Here is a 19,215-nt window from a genome sequence, read left to right as displayed (position 1 = left end):
CCTTTAAACCAGTAAAGTTTAAAAACATCAAAATTTAGAAGTCTTAGCTGCTCTCAAAAAGCTGCACAGAAGCCTTCAAAATTCACAACCACCTAATTTTTCAAAAAAGCAGTTTGAGGCATATAGAGTAGAATTGTTAATTGACAAGAATATCACTAATCCTAAATGTTAAAAGGCAAATAGCATACCACTACTATAAGATCTACTGTTCACTTTTCACATTCAAGTGCATGCAACTGTTGAGGGGAAACAGCTTTCCAGTATTTACTAAGGCTCCCCTTGTCAGTATTAAGAGATAGCTCCATACTCAAGAGTACCCTCAAATAATAATAAAAAAAAGTCAAGAACTTCTGGATTATCGGTCAATCTTCTGTTTTTAACTTTATTTTGTTAAGAGTTCCAGCTTCTCTGCAGAGGAAAATAAGCATTTATACCACTTTATTTACTACATTTTTAATCTAATATTTATAGCACCATTATCCCAATAAAAAAACAAAGGTAATACACAATATTCCCATTCCAGTCAACTAGCTATAGGAGTCAACAATAGTTTCTTGGCAATAAAAAGCCATTGCATGTGTATTTTTAGAAATAAATTAACAGTTCAGTTTCCAAAATTAATTTTGTGAATAACTCCTTACAATTCTTCATCTTTACAGGAACAAGTTCAGGAGCTGTGCCAATCCCACTCAATTTCAGATTTTTGCCTTCGAGGTACACAAGATATGAGGCAATACTTTCATTTCTAGCATGGAGAACTGATAAGCTGACTACTTACAAGTAAATCATGTACATGCCAAAGATCGGTGTCCAAACCAAATACTGCATATATAGCAAGGTGAATAGCAGTACATGAACTTGGCTTGTACTTGGAGCTAGCACAATACCAGGATAGTACCATGCCATCACGGGAACTTGACACTACAACATCATGTTGAGAAGTCGAAGCACACAACCACCTGGAAGCCTATGGATACACAGTCTCCACACTCCCACTCCCACCAGACTAATGACTCTTTGCCAATAATTCCAGGGAGGCCTGGGTTTCTTGTCTATTCTCTTCTAACAGGCTTCTTCGCCAACTATTTTGCACATAAGCTCCTACTGACTTCAGTAAAAGGCCTTCAAAGGGCAAAAACAAGAAGGAGATTGTTCAGTCCAGATATTAAGATGCAAGAAGTTCACGTAGTAGCCATATAGTCAATTAAGCCATCTAAGCAACACAAGATACATTCTTTCCCATTTATACAGATTGTGAAATTTATGCAGATTTAATGTTTGTTCTAAAATTATGAGTTTGGTACAGTGCTCAAAAGTATCCTATGACATTTGCTATACTCTACTTTCAGAAAGAATGAGCATGTCATCAAGGCAGAATCCCTTCTCCATTCCCATTTGGTGACAAAACATATAATCCACTCTATACATGTGCTTTAACAGAGCAAACACCATGAATGATGTATCAGAGATCCAGTATTACACCTACTGTTTTGGAAAGCTGTCTTGCTTTTTTTTTTCCCCTACTGGCAGCATGACAAAACACTGTCAAAACCAGTGCTCAGAGTCATTTCTGTCTGATTAGCAAGTAGTCAAATATTTATTCATGATCTGACTCTGAATACGTCAGAACTGCATATTAAGTTATCTGCATTTATGTGCAACTGAACGTTAGTTATCTATTTCTGAGTGACTGGTATGCATGTTTAGTCGGCTACTTAATTAAAAGGATGACCTAAAAGAAGTAGTCTGCCAATGTCATTTTTGCTCCAATTTTTGAAAGTATTTAAAAATACTAATAAAAAAAAATGCCTGCACCAATTTTGTCAGAGACCCCACCAGAGGTCTCCAAATTGGCAGTTTAGCAAGGCAATGAGGAACAGACACTGTGGATCAAAGTTCTTATACTTTGCTCCTGAATTTTCATGGTTATTAGCATCCTTTTAAGCAGCAGTGCTTTGAACAAAGTAACCTACGTACAAGTCAATTTACTTTCTAATCTTAAGAAAAAATAAAGAACAAAGAGAATAAATTTTCAAAATTTAAAATTACATCTTAAGTTAGCTGCCCATTATCCACCAAGTTCCATGTTTCTAATATAAACTAGGATCATTTCTCCATGACACAGCTCATCTTTCAGAGCCATAGAAGTGTAGTGGTGACTTAGAAAAAAATTCCACCAAGTGCATCAAAAGCACATACATACAGACTGCTATCTAAGTCCTGTGTGGTTACTTTCCACAAATAGTCTGCAAGTCTTCTTCTAAAAAAATTAATTTTCTCTCCTCTTCCTCCTTTCAACGCAATTATGTGACCACAATTGATACAGAGGAAGCCATGTGCTTCCACTCATACTGACAGACAGTGGCAGAAACTGGAACAGAAGTCACCCACAACTTCCCAGACCCACAGGCAGAGATAGCCTGTCAATATCAGGTTTGATCCTGCAAAGCATAAACTAAGATAAAAAGTTAGAGACACGCTGAAGAGCTTTCAGGATTACCCAGCCCTGCAATAACACGAGGAATAGTTTCTTCCAGTATTGGCACTGTAAGCAAACATAACCATGAACTCTGTATCAGTAGATTCTTTTTTTTGTAGAAGAAATGCACTTAGGGCCTCACACTTAACCACTTGAGTCCAAGCACTTAAACAATTAAGCAGGACTGCTTACACAAGCACACCAATTTGCAGGATGGAGGTTCTCGGATGGAGAATACTTGCGTAACAACTGAAAATCCTCCAACCCTGAGCACGTGCTTAACTAATTTGCCGACTGGGGATGTAATCCCCATGTGCTCAGGGTTGGAAGATTTTCAGTTGTTACACAAGTATTCTGAAAAACATCATACCAACCTTCAGAAGTAACACATAGGAGTGGCTAGAGATATGCAGTTATAGGAAAAAAGCCTTGTGAGAGAGAGAAGCAAGGAAGAAAGAAGAGCAGAATGCAAGAAACAACCTCAGAGCATCTCATTTCATCTCAATTTTGGTGACAAAATTTTTCATTGGACTTGACTTTGAAGAAAAAAAATTTCTACATAAAAATGCAACTCAAGAAAAGCCTCCTCACCACCCCCCAACAAAGCTTTGTTGAAGAAACACCAAAGCTAGCAGGACTTGGGTTCAGGACGAAGCTGGGGAGCCCATTTTTCCTGCAGTGGGCAGTCCTGGTGTTGAACTCCTCACATGTGATGGAAGCCAACAATCAGCACGGGCTTGGGGGTAATGGGACAAATACAAGGAAGAGAGCTGTGGAGGGCAGAACACACTGAAACCACATGCAGCTGAGGACATCCCCAGGCTGCAAGTGGTTTGGAGACTAGAAGAGTACTCTCTGTAGGTGTTATACGTGCTGTCAGAGACAGGATACTGGGCTAGACAGACTCTTGGTCTAACTCAGTTTCATTCTACTTTTCTTCTGAACACTAGGAGATGAACTGCCACAGTCTTCCAAACAGCGAAAATAGAGGACAGATTTCCCAGTATATCTGAGGCTCTGGTGTAGGACAGCAGAATGGGAATGCAGCAACAAGCACAGTAAAAAAGACAAGGAGGTCAGTGGGTAGGAGCAAGCGAAGCACGATATGCTGAGCTCAGTGAAAATACACATAATCATTGCTGAAGTGTAATGTGAAGATAAGCTTCAAGTTTTCTTTAATAATGAGAAAGTAGTTAGGGACACAGTCTTCCCAATACAGCCTTGAATTACAACGTTTGTAACAACTGGACTAAAAGTGACCCTTCAGAAATGACTTCACAAAAAGCTAAATTAAACCTACATGCCTTGGCAGCTAACAGGGATTTGAAAACTAACATGTTTCTTGCATCTTCAGCTCACTAATAATGGAGAAAGGAGAATTTTCTGTTTACAATACAGTGTAGCATTGACTCCTCTGCCTTCCTCACTATCTAGAGCTGATAAGAGGCTTTTAGTGGCCACACTTTCTTTTGGCAGATATCTGCTAAAAACCTTTTGCACATTGACATGGATTTATGCAACACAACACTGCCATCAAATCTCTCTCAGAGTTCTCTGTTCCCATTGGCTTCCTTGCAGAAAGCAGGTGTGTTGAATGAACAAGAATCCTAGGTGGGAAGGGATACCTTACGGAATGTGCTTAATTTTACTACTAGAAAGACAGTTCATCAATGAACAAGCTTGAAAGCGGTCATTACTCCTTACTCCAGTATCTATGAACATTAAAAAAGAAGTCTGCAGTAACGTATGAAGTTCAGCCCATACATTCAAAGCTTCTTTTCAAGTTGGACAGGCACACAGATTTCACAGAAGTATGTGTGATACGCTGCAACTCTGTTTTATGCTGCAGTACCATTCTGCAAGTTGAGATAACACATCTTGCTCTCCTATTAAAAATTGGGTTGGTTTTTTTTGGGGCAGGGGGGTACTTCATATTCCTTCAGAAATCATATTCCTACATTCTGAGTTTTCAGAAGGGCTGGGTGAGGGGATTTGTTCTATTTTCTTTTCAGTAAGTTCCACTGTACAAATTAAGTTGGATCTAAGCCTTGTTTTATTACAAGAGAAACAAGTTTTCCTAAGAATATCTGAACACTTGAGTTGGTCTATGCTCACATCGTAATCATAGGCAAACTGGCTACAGCAGCAATCATTTAAAAAAAAAATATATATTTATAGCAACTTTTCTGGAGTGGGACAGCTAGAATAGCTTCTGGCAGTTGCATTCATTGCTCCTTAATACATACAGGTACAACTAATACTTAATACTTGTAAGTAATCAGCTGAGCTTACAACAGCAGACAACAACCTGCCATAGCCAATAAGGTATTCTGATATTTAGCATTTTAGCATTAAAGAAGTAATCAACAGATACAAACCTCTTCTTTTGTTTTCTTATTTTCTGCTCTAAGCTCTTCATATTCGCCAATAGCTATACAAGAAAAAAAAATAAAAGAAAAAAGTTAATATTGCAGCACTTCCTTTACCCAAATTAGTTCTCCATTTCATTCATTTTAAAGCTCTTCTGGCTATCTACACAGACTTCTTAAATAACATGGGTCATAAACTTCATTAATAGCCTATGGATGTACTGGATATCCTTCTAGAATTCAAGTAATTGGAAAGTGTCTGAAAAAGCTGGTGGCTCCCAAAACAATCAATTTTTGATCAATGGAGAGTTAAACAATCTTATTGATTGAGTTCAAAAATTACAAGGTGAATGTACTGGCTTGCAGTCACCATTTTAAACCCACACTGGCTCAGGTTACAGATCAATGCTAGAAAGCATGGTTAATGCAATACTGTTACCTCCAGAGTAGCTGAGCACCCTTATTTATTTATTTATTAACATTTTCTTCCAACAAGACTCCTATGAGAGATTTTTTTCTTTGAACTCCACAGTGGAGACATGAAAAGATTGTATGATTTACCCAAGATCACAGAAGAACTCAGCTGCAGGGATCAGCAGGGAAGGGATAAACCTCCAGGATGCTGGAGGTCCACTGTTTCAAACCAGTAAATAATATGCAGAACCAATCGATCAGCTACCAATTAAACTTCTAGTTTACTGTGTATTTTTCTGTGCCCTTCTTAAACCTTTTATTTTACTACCTTAGGGACGTGCCATCACTGCCACAACTTCCCAATTCTGTTGTTCTTTCAGTTTGTCCCATGTGGGCTGTTTGGCTGTTGAGACCATAGAAATTTTATTGTCACTAGAAAGCAGCTGAATACACTTCCAAAGCTTAGAGAAACAAACCGTGCTAGAAAGGAACACTCTTCAGTCTTCAAGATGCATACTGCAAGAATAAAATGAGGGCTGTTGTCATCACTATGCATCTCATTCCAGTCCCTCAGTATCTTCCTAAGAGAAGCTACACTAGCATACAGGTTTCATTTCAAGCCAACTTAATTAAAACTGGATAAAGGGTATGAATATATAGTTTTCAGCTGATGATAGCAGAGATGTTGGAATTTCATCTTACACTTAACATGTCTTACCCTATGTCTGAAGACATGAACATGCAGTCTGGTAGATTAGCCACCTGAAAACCTACTAGCCCTTTCTAGCTTTAGATAGTTAAACTTTTTCAAACAAGCAGCTCTTACAAATAAAGTTACACTTTACACTGTTGTGACATCCCTCTTCTCTCCCGCTCCCCAGCATTTCAAAATCTGTTGAAATAAAACTAATTCAACTCACTCCTGAAAGCTAGGTCCACAGCATCACTGTTCTACTTGCCTTCAGCATGGCTATTACTCTCAGCAGCAGCACAGAAGTACCTCAGATGTAAAAAACTCAAATTATCCTAATTCCTCTTTTCTCCAAGGTCACTTCATTTCAGAGATGCGTGACTGAGGTACATGAAGTCTGGGGTACAGACAACAATATTAGCTCCTGGGCTAGTAACTCAAAACACAGGGCTCTGCTCCTTGTGTGCCCTGACCAGCAATGGGGAAATGGCAAGACCATGCTGCCTAGAAAGGGAAATGAAGGAACGCTAGAAATCTCTTAGCCAGAATCTCAGCTCTGCTGTGACCAGCAAGTGTTGAAAAAGTTCCAGGGCTCGCAAAGAAAAAAAGTTAAATAAAATCACTGAAAACAAAGTCACAGTCCACATGCAAACTCACAGGAAATCTGATAATTTAAACAGATGGAAAAAATCCTCACTCCTGCTCATCCAAATAAAAAGGTGTATCTAAAGAGTGGAATGAACAAAAACAGGTTTCTTAAAAATGTGCTCTGCATTCCCACACCAGTAAAATCAAGGTCTCCCATCCACCCCTTTACTTTGTCCCCACTTCTCCTTACCCACCCCTGAGACCCCTACCCACCTCCCATACTCAAGAAGCAGAAAAAAACAACAGGCAGATGAACAGGGAAGAAACCACGCTGATGCAGTTGCTCTAAGAAAGAGCACCTAAAGTGAAACATATTTCCTACATCACGAACACAAAAGCTATGCTTCTTGATCACTGTTCCACTTCTAAGCCACCTCCCTGTTCCCTTTAGGAAAATTCCCTTTAGGAAGTCAAAGGAAGAGATTTCTAGTATCCTATATGCAGGAAAAGAAATGAAGACTATATCATTAGACACAATTCAAGCCTCTTCATACTTGAAAACTAGTTCAAGTTTCTAGTTTTTGCTAGTGTTTGCTCACCTTTAATGCAAACTCATACTTGCTATTCAGTATTTTATAAATGACTGAAAAATGTAAATACGGATTTGCCCCACCCTTGCAGCTCTCCTCACATGCTCTGTGAACCTAGAACTCTGAATCATCAGCCTTTAAGGCATGGATACAAGAACAAGTTAACAAAAACAAGGATACGAACTTACACAACGCTCCAGCAATCCCCAGTAAGGGCTCACCTGTGTGAGACTGGGAAATAAACTGCCTGTTCAGGGTAGCCCTTTCCTCTTTTACTGTGGATGGTAATCCACAGCATGTTTGTCATGGAATGCAAACACAAAATCATCAGCTACTTCATGCTGCACTCACGCAGCAACTTTCTTCAGCACCTTTTTACAGTGCCCACCCCCTTACTGTCATTGCAAAACTGTTACTTCTTCCTCGAATACAGCTAATGCATTGTAAGGATCCAATATCTTAAAATAAGATTGTCCTTTGTGGATGGCAACCGCTAGATGATGCTCCCATACAGATCCCATCATTTGGATTTCTGCGTATGGATTTACTAAACGCTAAAACTAAGGAAGAAACTGCTGGTTTCGTCAGACCTGGAAACAGAAATAATAATTAAAAAATGACGACACGCATTTTCTGCTGTATATCTGATTCTCTGCAATGGCAGAAGATGAAAGCTGGTGGATTTTTTTCTTTTTTTTAACATTGGGAGTGTTATTGGGAAGTTTTTATATCAAGTTTTTCAAGTGTTTTATGTACAATAAAGTTTTGAAGCTATCTAAAAAAAAAGTCAAGAGTCTACATAACCTTCACTGAAGCACTAAATGGCATAAAGGTGACAATGATCTCTTTGCTCTAAAACTACCCTAGAACAAATACTACCAGCAGCACTAGACAACACTTTACATGTTCCAAACCTCAAGTAGATTATTTAGCCTTAAAACCCTCTTTGGTAGATTAGGAGAGATCATCATCACTCATTTATAGGTTGACAAGCAATAAATCCTGTTGTATGAGGACTTCCCTAAACCTTCTCTGAAGAACAGGACTATTTTTTCGCCTTAACCTATGAAGGTGCTCACACAATATACATGACAACAGCACCTGAGCATCTCAAAACTTCTTACACCTCACCTTGACTCATTCAGATTATGCTATATATAATTCACTGTGGAATAAAGATATTTCTTTCCAATAAATTAGTGGTGAATGAAACAAACAATTAAAGATGCTTTACTAAAGGTACAACTAAAATTCCAGAACTATACATCATTTTCTCAATGAATCAATAGTAAAATGCCTAGGTTGTACTCATTAGCCTCCGGTGAATCCTGAAGAAGTATAATAAATACATATCAGAGACCTCTTGAGATACTGTCATTGTCTGACACTAACTTAAGTTTATCCTTAATAGAATTATTCCTAATATACAGCAGCATTATATAAACAATTTATCAGGATCCAAATCATGTTGCTTTGCTTCGAGCTACCTTCACATAGCCTGAAAGCAATACTACAACTTAATTTCAAGGCCACGGAAAGAAAAAAGCTGGAAAAAGGAGAAAAGAACAGAACATTTTGGGCTATAGCTCTTAACCTGCCTAAAACATATTTCCAGCCCACCCTGTTCTTACTGTAAAACAGTCAAACCACAAAATAGCCAACATGAGTGAATGCAGCATGCTCCTTCATAACATGACCATGATCATTCACCAACTACTCACTCCTCAGCTCAACTGGCCAGAAGAGACTATCCTGTCAACATGTATCAATGCACTTTATCTGTATTAAATTAAGCAGGTTATTTTGTATATAGAAGCTCCTTTAATTATATCTTAGTCTTTTGATTTTTAGTCAAGAACCTGAATTTGCTAACAGAAGATATGTATTATCTAAATTAGATGGCTTATATATTAGGTACTTATTATGGCTAAAAAGCACTTATTAGTAAAACAAGGTCAAAAGGGTAAAAGTGTGTAACAACTATAATTCATAGTGAACAACAGAAAAGACACCTTCATTTACACAGTGAGGTGGTGAGACTCTTCCTACTCTTTTTATTAAAAAATTCACCAACCCCTTTTCTAAAGCTGTGTATTAAAAAAATACAAATTTAAAAACCAACCTTAAAAATGCTACATGCATATACTTTAGCATTTATGTTGTAAACCAGGGTGGCCTTCAAGTACATTGGGAGCCCTTCCATGACAAATCAACGAGTAATGCCACTTCAGCATTTCAAACCTACTTATTTAATTAAAAAGTAAGTAGAGCTGTCAAAGGAAGCAAGTGTCATTCCACTATTTATTCTTCTAGACTACAGACCAGGCATGTCTTTGCTGGTACAGGCAAGAGAAAGAGCTTACAGTGCAAGAAGTCCTTCGCTCCAGATGAAACAAGCTATCCCAATGAAGTCATTTCTTGTTGGTAGAAGTAAACTAACACCTGGCTTTTTGCAGGTTCAGATATATATTACTAGAGAGAGAATTACCCCTGACAGCAACACTGCACCAGAAGCTGCTACCACCACCCTCCTCATCCCAGCATACCTGGAATAAGAAGTCAGGCCAAGTCTGTTGTACAAACCATCTCTCAAATAGCGACAGTCTCCCTACAAGCACAGCATGCACAAGACCTGTGAATTGCTGTCAAGAGTATAAAGAAGGGTCAAAAGGGCTCAATTTTTCTCTTGTTCCCAGTTGTAGGCTCAAAGATCCCTTCTGGTCAACCCAGGTGATCTCTATTTCAATAGGACACGGTGTGGCATCGGCAGCACCAGCCATGTGCAAACTACTTCTAACTGATGCCTGGGCAGCATTTTTAATATCTCCTCAGCCTCCATGAAAGAGAGATGGAGCTGAGGAACAGGCGCTTATGGGCTTGTGTAAAGGTGAATGTATGTGATGGCATTATACCTGTCACTTCACAATGACTCCAAATCTTGAGTCAGAATATATAAACCTATTATGAGGCCTAAAGCTTACATGGCCAAACCAAGCTTTTGGTCACACATCAGTTGCACTAGCTGATACCTACAAGGTTCAATTACCAAACAGTTCTTAAAAAAAAAAACAAATAAAAATCATTCATGTAAGTATACAAAGGTAAGCATTAAGTACAAATACTGTAAGTCAGATACTGCATCTGTGTTCCCACATGCTTTGATTTTACTCAAATCTGTAAAAGTGTGTAAGAAGAATTTTTTTAATGAGACCTCAAATTTGCATCCTGTAATCTTACAGCTTCCTGGAAACTGGACAGAGAAATTAAACATACCACTGCCTGATAAAGCCCAACCACTAAGCTTACACCAGAAGATTTGCTTTCACAAGTTTCTGAAAAACAGATATGGTTCAACACAAGAAGTTGAAGTGGGAAACACTTTTAAACTCTAATGAATGAAGAAAACGTTCAAGCAGGATGGGTTCTGCTGGGGAATGACAATTCCTGTGTATGAAAACCCACATACACACGTACATGGGGGGGCGGAAATAACCTATAGAGCAGATGACTACAGAAGGGAATGCAGCAGCCAACAAGATATCCTACCCTAAACAAAGGAATTCCTCTGGCCATAAAAATTACTCCTCTACCACAAAGAAGAATAAATTTGTCAAATCACATTAAAAGCTTGTCAATATACTTAAAAAGTACTACTATGAGATATTTATGCCAGATTGGCAGTCTGTTCTTTAGAAGATACACAGTATTCCCTTATTCAAAATTTCTGGCACTTTCAAATAGACCTTTATTAAAAAAAAAAAAAAAAAAAAAAAAATCATAGAGAGCCACAGTGCTTGGGTCTACAGCCTGGAAATCATCACACTTCATTAAATTCAGCCAACAAACACAGAGCAAGATAAGACCTTTAAAACCGATGAAGAAAATCCAAGCAATATAAACATGTTTAGTATATATGCAGTTAACAGTAGTTGTTAACCACTGTAATTTAGCAAAGTAACCAGAAATGTGACTATGACAGTGGCAGATGAAGTGTAATTTTACCTAGTTTGTAACTCCAGGCATTTTGGTTGCTGACTCCTGTTTTCAACTGAACAAAGAAGTGACCGCAGCAGAAGATGACTCTGTCTTTAAGGGCAAAGTACCAGCAGTGCCAATAAAACCAAACAAGGTAGTCTTCCAGGCAGGTACTGGAATCAACTACTGTTATGATGTAGCTGTTAGTCAGTTTGCTACAGTTCCTCAGGTTCTACAACCAACCATTAATAACGCAAGGTTTTGCCCACTTGATTTGGTTTTGTTTCAATTTTAAGTCTTACCCACAGGAATTATAAGGGCCAGTTGAATTGAAATGTGCCCTGCTGGAAGTATCACTTAGGGTACAGTTAGGTAATAGTAATATTTATAGTGGATCTGCTTTATCAAACCAAGCCATCTCAGAAAGCTAGTCACAGTATTAAACAATACTTTTAAGTCCTAAATATTGTCAATATAGAGATCACGTTTCTTCATGATGCTCACCTTAAACTTGGTAATGGAGCAAGCCAAAGAATGATCAGTATCAGGTATCTGAGTCTAACACACAGGACTTGGAAAATTCAGCATTGGTGAAAGATAAGCATAACTTGCACACAGCTTCAGTGTCCTTGTCGCCGTTCAGAGCTCTGCCAAACAGCCAAGTGAATTTGCCCAGACACCAGTCAGTGTCACAGCTGCCTCAAAATGCCTGCCTCAGGTTCAGTCTACTGACCTTGTTTAGGAAAGGTATAAGCAGTAGTTGAAATATGACAGCAACCAACCATGTATGCTGCTATTTGCCTTCCCCTCTACCTTTTGTATCACTTCTCAGCCAGTTCAGTTACCTGGTGTCAGGCAAGTTTCTCAAGCCTAGAAAAACACATCCTGAAAGAGAAACCAAACAAGGGGTACTGAACACCTGTTCTCTGAAACCCCTCCAAATCAATGGGTGTTTTTCAGAAATCTGACTACAGACCACAATACTACGGTGATCTGAAGCGACATGCCACTTTGAATGCAATGAAGGTAAGACAAGATAAGTACATACACCCATTACCCCAAATATTCAGAGACAGCAGATCCTTCTACCGACTGCTTTTACTTCCAGAGTAATACTGCTATCTACACCTGGAAGCAGTAAAGAGGAAAAATTAAGAGACTTTTTTTCCTCCTCTTTCTATCCTGTCTCTGTTTAACAGAGCATCCTAAAATTACTTGAGGAAAGTTGTTAGTATCTAAAACAGTCTTTTTTTGTTATCAATAAGAATGGAGAGGAAACTATATATTCAAACTTACAGTATATAAAGAGGAAGCAAACTTACTTACCTACAATAACAATATTTAGGTCATTACTGTTAGGATAATTTTATGTACCTCGTTAGCTTTTCATCACTTGGACTCTTTACTTTGGGCACCTCAGATTTGCCCGTTAACATATTTTAAGTACGGTGTGCTACCATATTTTTGCATTGTTTGAGGGGCAAAACAGCATACAGAAGAGTATTTTCAGAAGTCTTCCATTAGACAACTTTTTGCCCATATAAAACAACTTTCTCACCAGCCATACAATTACAAAAACCATTTGTTAGCCTCACAGCAACATACTACAACTCCTACGTTTGGGGACGAACATCCACCAAGAACAGTGCCTTACAGGACAGGGTCTGCCAAGTACAGTTTCTATTTCAACAGCTTAAGTGGATCTGAGACAGCCAGTCCTCAAGTTACAGTAACTTTCCCTTGAACTAATTCCTGCAGTCCCGGAAAATTTCGTTAGCCATTAAAGGATACTCAGCCTACTAGAGCAGAAGACTTTCAGACATCGGAACTGAAGCCCCAATCTAACCAATTTCAAGAGGCTACGATTTTTCTAAAGAATAACCCAAACTTGCCTTTTTTTGAAACTGATTATTGTCATTTTAGCAACTGTCCTTTTGGCACAGACAGCTCCTCTAGAGCCAACAGTACTGGAGGGAAACAGTCAGTCAGCAAAAAAACCCAGATTTTTAGCCTTATTTTTTGGTCCTGTATTATCAAAACACACAGCTATAAGATTATCATGAATTTTACACCCATTGAAATCCTTGTAAGTGAGAATCTAGCCAGTGCAGCTGGTAATCATGAATTTACAATGCTGAGTGTACAGGAACAACCAAAAAAAGAAGTGCCAAAGCAGGCCATAAGTAGTTCCTAAATATCCAGCTGAAATTAGATTAAGAAAAGCTTCTGCTATCCAGCAAAGGTGACCAAGCGCATGCATGGCCAGAATGAATGACAGAAAAAGAGGTGCTGATCACACCCCCATAATTTCACTCTTTTACACAACTTTATGCCACAGGACCTTTCCACACAGCTCCTCCCAGGCTTGCAGGAGACCAGGAGAACGCAGCTGCAGGAATTACCAACTGCGAATTAGAGCACTGGTACTCTGCACCTACTGCTCATGAAGCTGTGAGACAGGAGGCACGCCCATCACTTGATGCACGCTTGCAAGCAGATGTCCACAATTCAAATGGTAATGGTGGTTCTTCAGATGTTGCCTATCTACCTGACCAAGGTAGACACTTTGCTGGGCCAACCTGGTTCAGGGATAGACTGACCAGGAAAGTTAAAAAATGGGCTGCCTTTTGAGCATCCAAGCTCTTTTCCATACCCCTTCTTGCAGAAGATGTAATATTACAATGTTTTAGTTTCCTAGGCAAACTACGCACCCACGAAGCTGAACACCTACAAAGCTGAAGCACTGAACTTTTCTACAAAAGCACCGGGTGCGTAAGTCAACCACTCAGGGAACCAAACCAGCACAGGACAAGGGCTTCCTTTTATTTACACTGGAACTACAAAGGCTCTACAGAAACTTACACCAGGGCGAGCCCCGAGCTATCAGCGCGAAGTTTGCACGCTGACGGAGAGCGGGACGGAGCGTGTTTGATGGGTTGGGTTAGCATCGGATCGTGTGATGCAGAGCGGGAGATGGGACGCGACGGCCAGGCACTCCGCGTGAAGCTCAGCTCCAGAGAGAGACAGCAAGGCAGACGGGCTTTCACTGGAGCCGGCCAGACATGCGGGCTCACCGGTACCGCCGGCCGGGGGATCGACGCCAGCCGTTAGCCGCGCAGGCGAGGCCGGGCGCCGGGCGGGAAGGCCCGGGTTGACAGCAGCCACAGCCCATGTGCTACGGCCCCTCAGCCTCCTGCCCTCACCCCGACCCACCATCGGCCACCGCGACGCCCGTGCTCACCCCGCTTCAGCCGAGAGCACCTGCGGGGAGGCGAGGCGGCTGCCGGGGGGGAACCCGCAAGGGGAACAGCCAAAACGTTTCACTCCCCTGGTTTTTTGTTTTTTTGTTGTTTTTTTTTAAGGCTCTTTCTTCTCCGCGCGGACAGAGAAAAGGGCCTGCGAAGGAGAGCGGACCCGATGGCCGGGCTGGGGGACGCCCAGGCCGCGGCAGCCCGCCCGCCCACCCACCCACCCCCCGCCGGCGCAGGCCGCGCCCGCCCTGACGCGCCCCGTCCGCCGGGCGCCGAGCCCTCGCCTCACGCCGCCTCACGCCGCCCCGCGGCGGCCGCGCTCCCGCCGGCCGAGCCCGGGCCCGCGGAGGGGGAGCCGCTCTCTCCAACGCCGGAGGCGGCGGCCACGGCGCCGCCCGCCCGTACCTTGGTCCTTCAGGCTGGCGAGGAGCTCCAGCTGCTTCTCCTCGTCGGAGCTGTTCATCCTGCCCCGCCGCCGCCGCCGCCGCCACCACCACCACCGGCCAGCGGCTGCCCCCGCTCCGCCCCCACCTAGCGCGGCTTCACCTGGCAGCGGGCGGGCGGCGGCGGCGGCCGGAGCCCCGGGGCGCGGCGGGCGCGGCGAGCGGCCCGGCCCGCTCTGCACATGCCCAGACTCCCGCGGCGCCCCAGTGAGCATGTGCGAGGGTGCGGGCACGGCGGCACCTCGGCCGGCCCGCCGGCGGGTTGACGGGCTGAGGCGCAGCCGGCGCGGACGCGGGCTCAGGGCTCCCGCGCTGCCGCCTGCCCGCTCCTCAGGCCGGGCAGGGCTTCGCGGGGGGGGGGGGGGGGGGCTGCTCTGGTTATTAACGAGGGGGTAAGGGGGGAAAAGCCCCCGCCGACAGGCCGCCGGTCTGAGGAGAGGGGGGTCCTCGTAGCCCCCTCGGCGTGGCCGGGGCGCCAGCCGCCCTCAGGCAGGCACGGGGGGGCCGTGGGCGCCTTTCCCTGCAGACCCCGGGCGGGGGTCTCCCACGGGGGTCCCCCGTGAGCCGGGAAGGAGCCCTCCCGCACCGCTCCCCGCGGGCCTGCGGGTGCGTGCGGTTTTAATGAGCCCTTTCTCAGGATTTGCGTGGGGAGGTTTTCCACTTGGGATCCGTGCGCTGCCCAGAGGGGTGGCGGGAGGACGTAAATCTGCGGTTTGAGTTCCGCGGTGCGAAGAAAGGGGTTTTTTTTTTAAAAAGAATTGGAGGGTTGCGTTACTGTTTGTGAGGATCTGCGGGAAACAACCGCATGCCAGTTCCAGTGTCCAGCACTTCATCGCAACCTTGGAGCACCACGAGGGTGGAGGGCTTTGGCGGGGACCCCGCCGTGTTCATCTCAGAAAAACACAGTTCTTCTCTCTGCTGTTCCCTGATGATCCCTGTGTGGAAAAGGATGGGATGCAGTGATGATCTCTCTATTAAAATGGTTTCCTTACCTGGCTTACCCCAAGGCCGACACCGAGTGCACTGCAGAATTTGTTTCTGCCTTTGTTTTTTGCTGAGCTTCAGTAGCGGTCAACTGAGTGGCAACTACCTGTACATTTGCAGGGGCAAAGGTACAATTCATACACCTCCCTCCCTCCTTCTTTGGCAAACACCCATCGTTCACCGTGGCAGGCGGGTCAGAAAACACAGCATTGCCGCGGACGTGGCAACATTGCTTAGAAATATCTGGGAAGGAAAGGAAAAAAACCTCACTACGAAGAGCTGCTCAGTCCTCCTGCCTCCCTTCCTACCAGACTGCATCCTCTAGTCTTCTCGTCCTGACCTAGTAAACCTTTAAAACATGAAGAAACCCCATATTGATACTTTACAGCATTATCTGTCCTAGAGGTAGTTAATAACACGTGTAGCATCCTGGAAAGAAGCCAAGAGATCCATGTGAGCTATACTGGTGTCTCATAAGCATGGTATGCTCACGTAAGGCAGAGGAGGCCACACGGGGAAGTTCATAAGCTAGTCAGCTTGTTTTAAACTAGTCAGCACAAAACACATTTAACTGTACCGAACGCAAAGTTATAAATTCATGCTCCTAGAGGTGGAGTCATATGCAAAGAATGGGAAATTATCTTGGAAAACAAAGGCTCTGTAGAGGAAGTGGGAGGCAAAGTGCAAGTAATTACATACGTGCTGCCAGTAAGGTACTGCAGCAAAAGAATGAGATGTACGCTGACAGCAGGGAAAAAATTTCTTCTGTGACATTGACAAGACCAAAATAAAGTTACTGTATCCAGTTCTTCAAAAGATGGTACAGAGACATTTGCAGAGAAAGCACAAGAAAAAAAATTACCTAAGTTTTGAGGAGAGTGCTTTGCAATGGGAGACTTCAAACCCTTGATCTTTTTAATTGAGCAAAAAGGAAACAAACTATTTGATTATGTTAATTTCACAGGAGAAAATCCTCAATACTTGAGGGCTTTTCAGCCTAGTGGAAAAGAGTCAACCAGAATCTGTGTCTGTAACCAGAAGCTGAACGTAAAAACTACAAATAAAGTCACACACATCAATAAATGCCTCCATTTGCAGGAACACAGAGGTCCTATTTAGGTCCTTAGAGTTCTGGGCTGACCTCTGTTTTGAATAGCCCCCACTTTAAGTCAGAGCAGTTTTGCCAGTGTTTTACTTTTTAGCATCCTTTCTTGGGCTGCCTGTTGGCTTCCCTTCATCCACAGGTCTCATTCCAAGCCCTTCTTCCCACTGGTGATATCACCCCCCTCCATTTCCAAACCAACTTCTTTCATGCAGCCCAATAGCAGGATTTGCAAAAGAGTCATTGTAGGGTTGCTTACCCCTGCACAGTGCCAAGACACCGGACATCTTCATCTTGCAACAATGTTCTGTCTGTTGTACACAGCCAGAACAGGGCATAAAATCTCTTTGATATCTGCAGAGACAGTAAGCCAATTCTTCCATTATTTTATTTATTTATTAAAATTAAAGTGTTACAGCTCTGTCAAAATAATTCCCTTCCATAATTTCTATATTGTGCCTTCCTCATTGTTCTTATTGTTGTTATTCACTTAGACCTACATCAAGTTACAATACCTTGAAAAGTAAGCATTTAAAACAAGTACATCCTCGTTGCAGTCCCTTTTGGTTACAGTGGTAGGATGGGTGCCACTACAACATTGTTCCTCAAAGATATAAAGCAATTGTTAATCAAGTGTTGCTTTTCTTTTTCTAAGTTAGCAGACAACAGAGAAATTAACTCCGTTACTGAATTTGCTTACGGATCCCCCTATGCTTTAAGGATTTGACATCCCCAGAAATGTTTCCCTGGATCGTGAATTCAGTTCATTGTTTCAGGGTTATTTTAAATAAGAGTTAGTCTGTAATGCCTATTTCTATGTAATATAATGTCTACATAGTGATTTGATAACTGATGCTGTAAACCACTAAGATACCAAAAGGCCTGAGGAGGTGATACAAGCATCCGACAAGGGATTTCACAATGTTTAAATAAGGACTGGGTAGCAGTTGCTTCGTCTGTCAAAGAAAAGCAACATTGTACTTTGAACATACATAACCAGTTTCTAGTGATAGCATTTCAAGAATACTATTTCTTCTTTGTTAAATGGGAAAGCTAAGACTAAAGGTGTCTGAAAACTTGTCCAGTAGAGAGTCAGTACCAGTGTTGGGAAAAAAATCAAGGATTGAGTCACTTTCTACCGGACATGACATGTGATGGATAATCCATGTCCTTTTGGAGACGAAAATTCGGATGGATTGACTGCATCCTTAGGTTCCGGCCATATGTGCCTGTTCTTCCAAGACCAGGAATAGCTTTGTCACAGACTGTGCAAAGTTTTGAGAATCATGTGTTATACTTGGTAGGAAGATGGAAGAAAGACATGATGGGGAAGGCTAGAAGCACTGTAGAAAGTGGGATTGGAATTCAGCTCTTGCCCAAGTGGAGCAGTGATTTACACTAGGCATCATTCTACACAATGCTCTGTTATGCTACATAGAAACAGTGATAACCAAATGCATCAGTAAAATAAGTGCATCATTTCTGGACGTTTGAGTAAATTAAGGTAATATGTGGCTGTGAAAAAAGACAAAATCTGGAATATGTATAAGTACATAAGATACACTGTTGTTTCCTCCTGCTGTGCTTGACTCTGATGAGACATCAGGCAGAATAGCATGCCCGCTCCAACTACCACGTGTCAAATAGAAACAGAGACCTGTCGGAGAGTCTGCAGAGAGACTGCGATGAGAGCGATCAGTTCTAAATGTAACCTGGGCCCGCCAGAAGAAAAAAGGGTGTGTTTGAGGGGATCGTTTCCTGTAGGGAAAACCCAGGGAAAAAATAATGAAGGTCTTGGTATCAGTTAAGGACTATCACAAAGTTGTTAATAAGCTGTCCTCAGTAACCATTGGGTTGGAGAATTAATGCAGGGTTTAAACTGTAAGAGGGGAGACAGGTTAGGTATTAACAAAGGTTTTATTAGTGAAAGCACTGGAACAGGCTACAGGGAAGAGGGAAGGTGAAATCTTCAAAAGTTTCTGACAGGTCTAGGTGACCCGTGAGGGTCTGCCCTTCTGATAATCTGTGTAGGTGACAGGACTGAGAGCAAATGTACCAGTCCCAGTGCTCCGGTTCCCATCATCCACAGCAAAGCTAACTTCACAAGAGGTCTGCCCTGCCACCTTTCCAACTCTTTGTGGGCGATTTCGTATCTCCAGGCAGGTCCACATATACCAGGAGCTGGTGATGGACTCTGACTAACCTCTGAGAAGGATGGGAGAGAAAACTAGAGCTGAATGGCAATACCTCTTCCCTGCTGAATCTCTCAACACAGTACTGCAAACCAGATAGATACTTGGAAGGGTTTGCAGAGCCCTGTGTTTTGAGG

At 42.4% G+C, this 19,215-nt stretch overlaps 1 protein-coding gene across 4 annotated transcripts in view; it reads right to left on the bottom strand.

Moving 5' to 3' along the window:
* The window catches only part of SHTN1 (shootin 1), a 67,005-nt gene extending 52,011 nt beyond the window's left edge, over positions 1–14,994 (bottom strand). For 2 of the 4 annotated variants that reach the window (XR_003925799.2, XM_030030864.2), the window contains exons 1-2: positions 14,763–14,994; positions 4,858–4,910 (exon numbers count right to left, since the gene is read on the bottom strand). Coding sequence is in view for 2 of the 4 variants with exons in the window: in XM_030030864.2 (XP_029886724.1) it covers positions 4,858–4,910; positions 14,763–14,820 (111 nt within the window). In the remaining 2 variants the exon portion in view is untranslated. The remainder of the gene's footprint in view (positions 1–4,857; positions 4,911–14,762) is intronic. The other 2 variants (XM_030030863.2, XM_030030865.2) reach the window with 2 other exon arrangements.
* Between the last annotated feature and the right edge of the window lie 4,221 nt (positions 14,995–19,215).

The sequence above is a fragment of the Aquila chrysaetos genome, chromosome 11 (genome assembly GCF_900496995.4).
Source record: "Aquila chrysaetos chrysaetos chromosome 11, bAquChr1.4, whole genome shotgun sequence".
In the NCBI taxonomy this organism is placed as follows: Eukaryota; Metazoa; Chordata; class Aves; order Accipitriformes; family Accipitridae; genus Aquila; species Aquila chrysaetos.
This window is presented reverse-complemented; position numbering and strand designations above follow the sequence as displayed.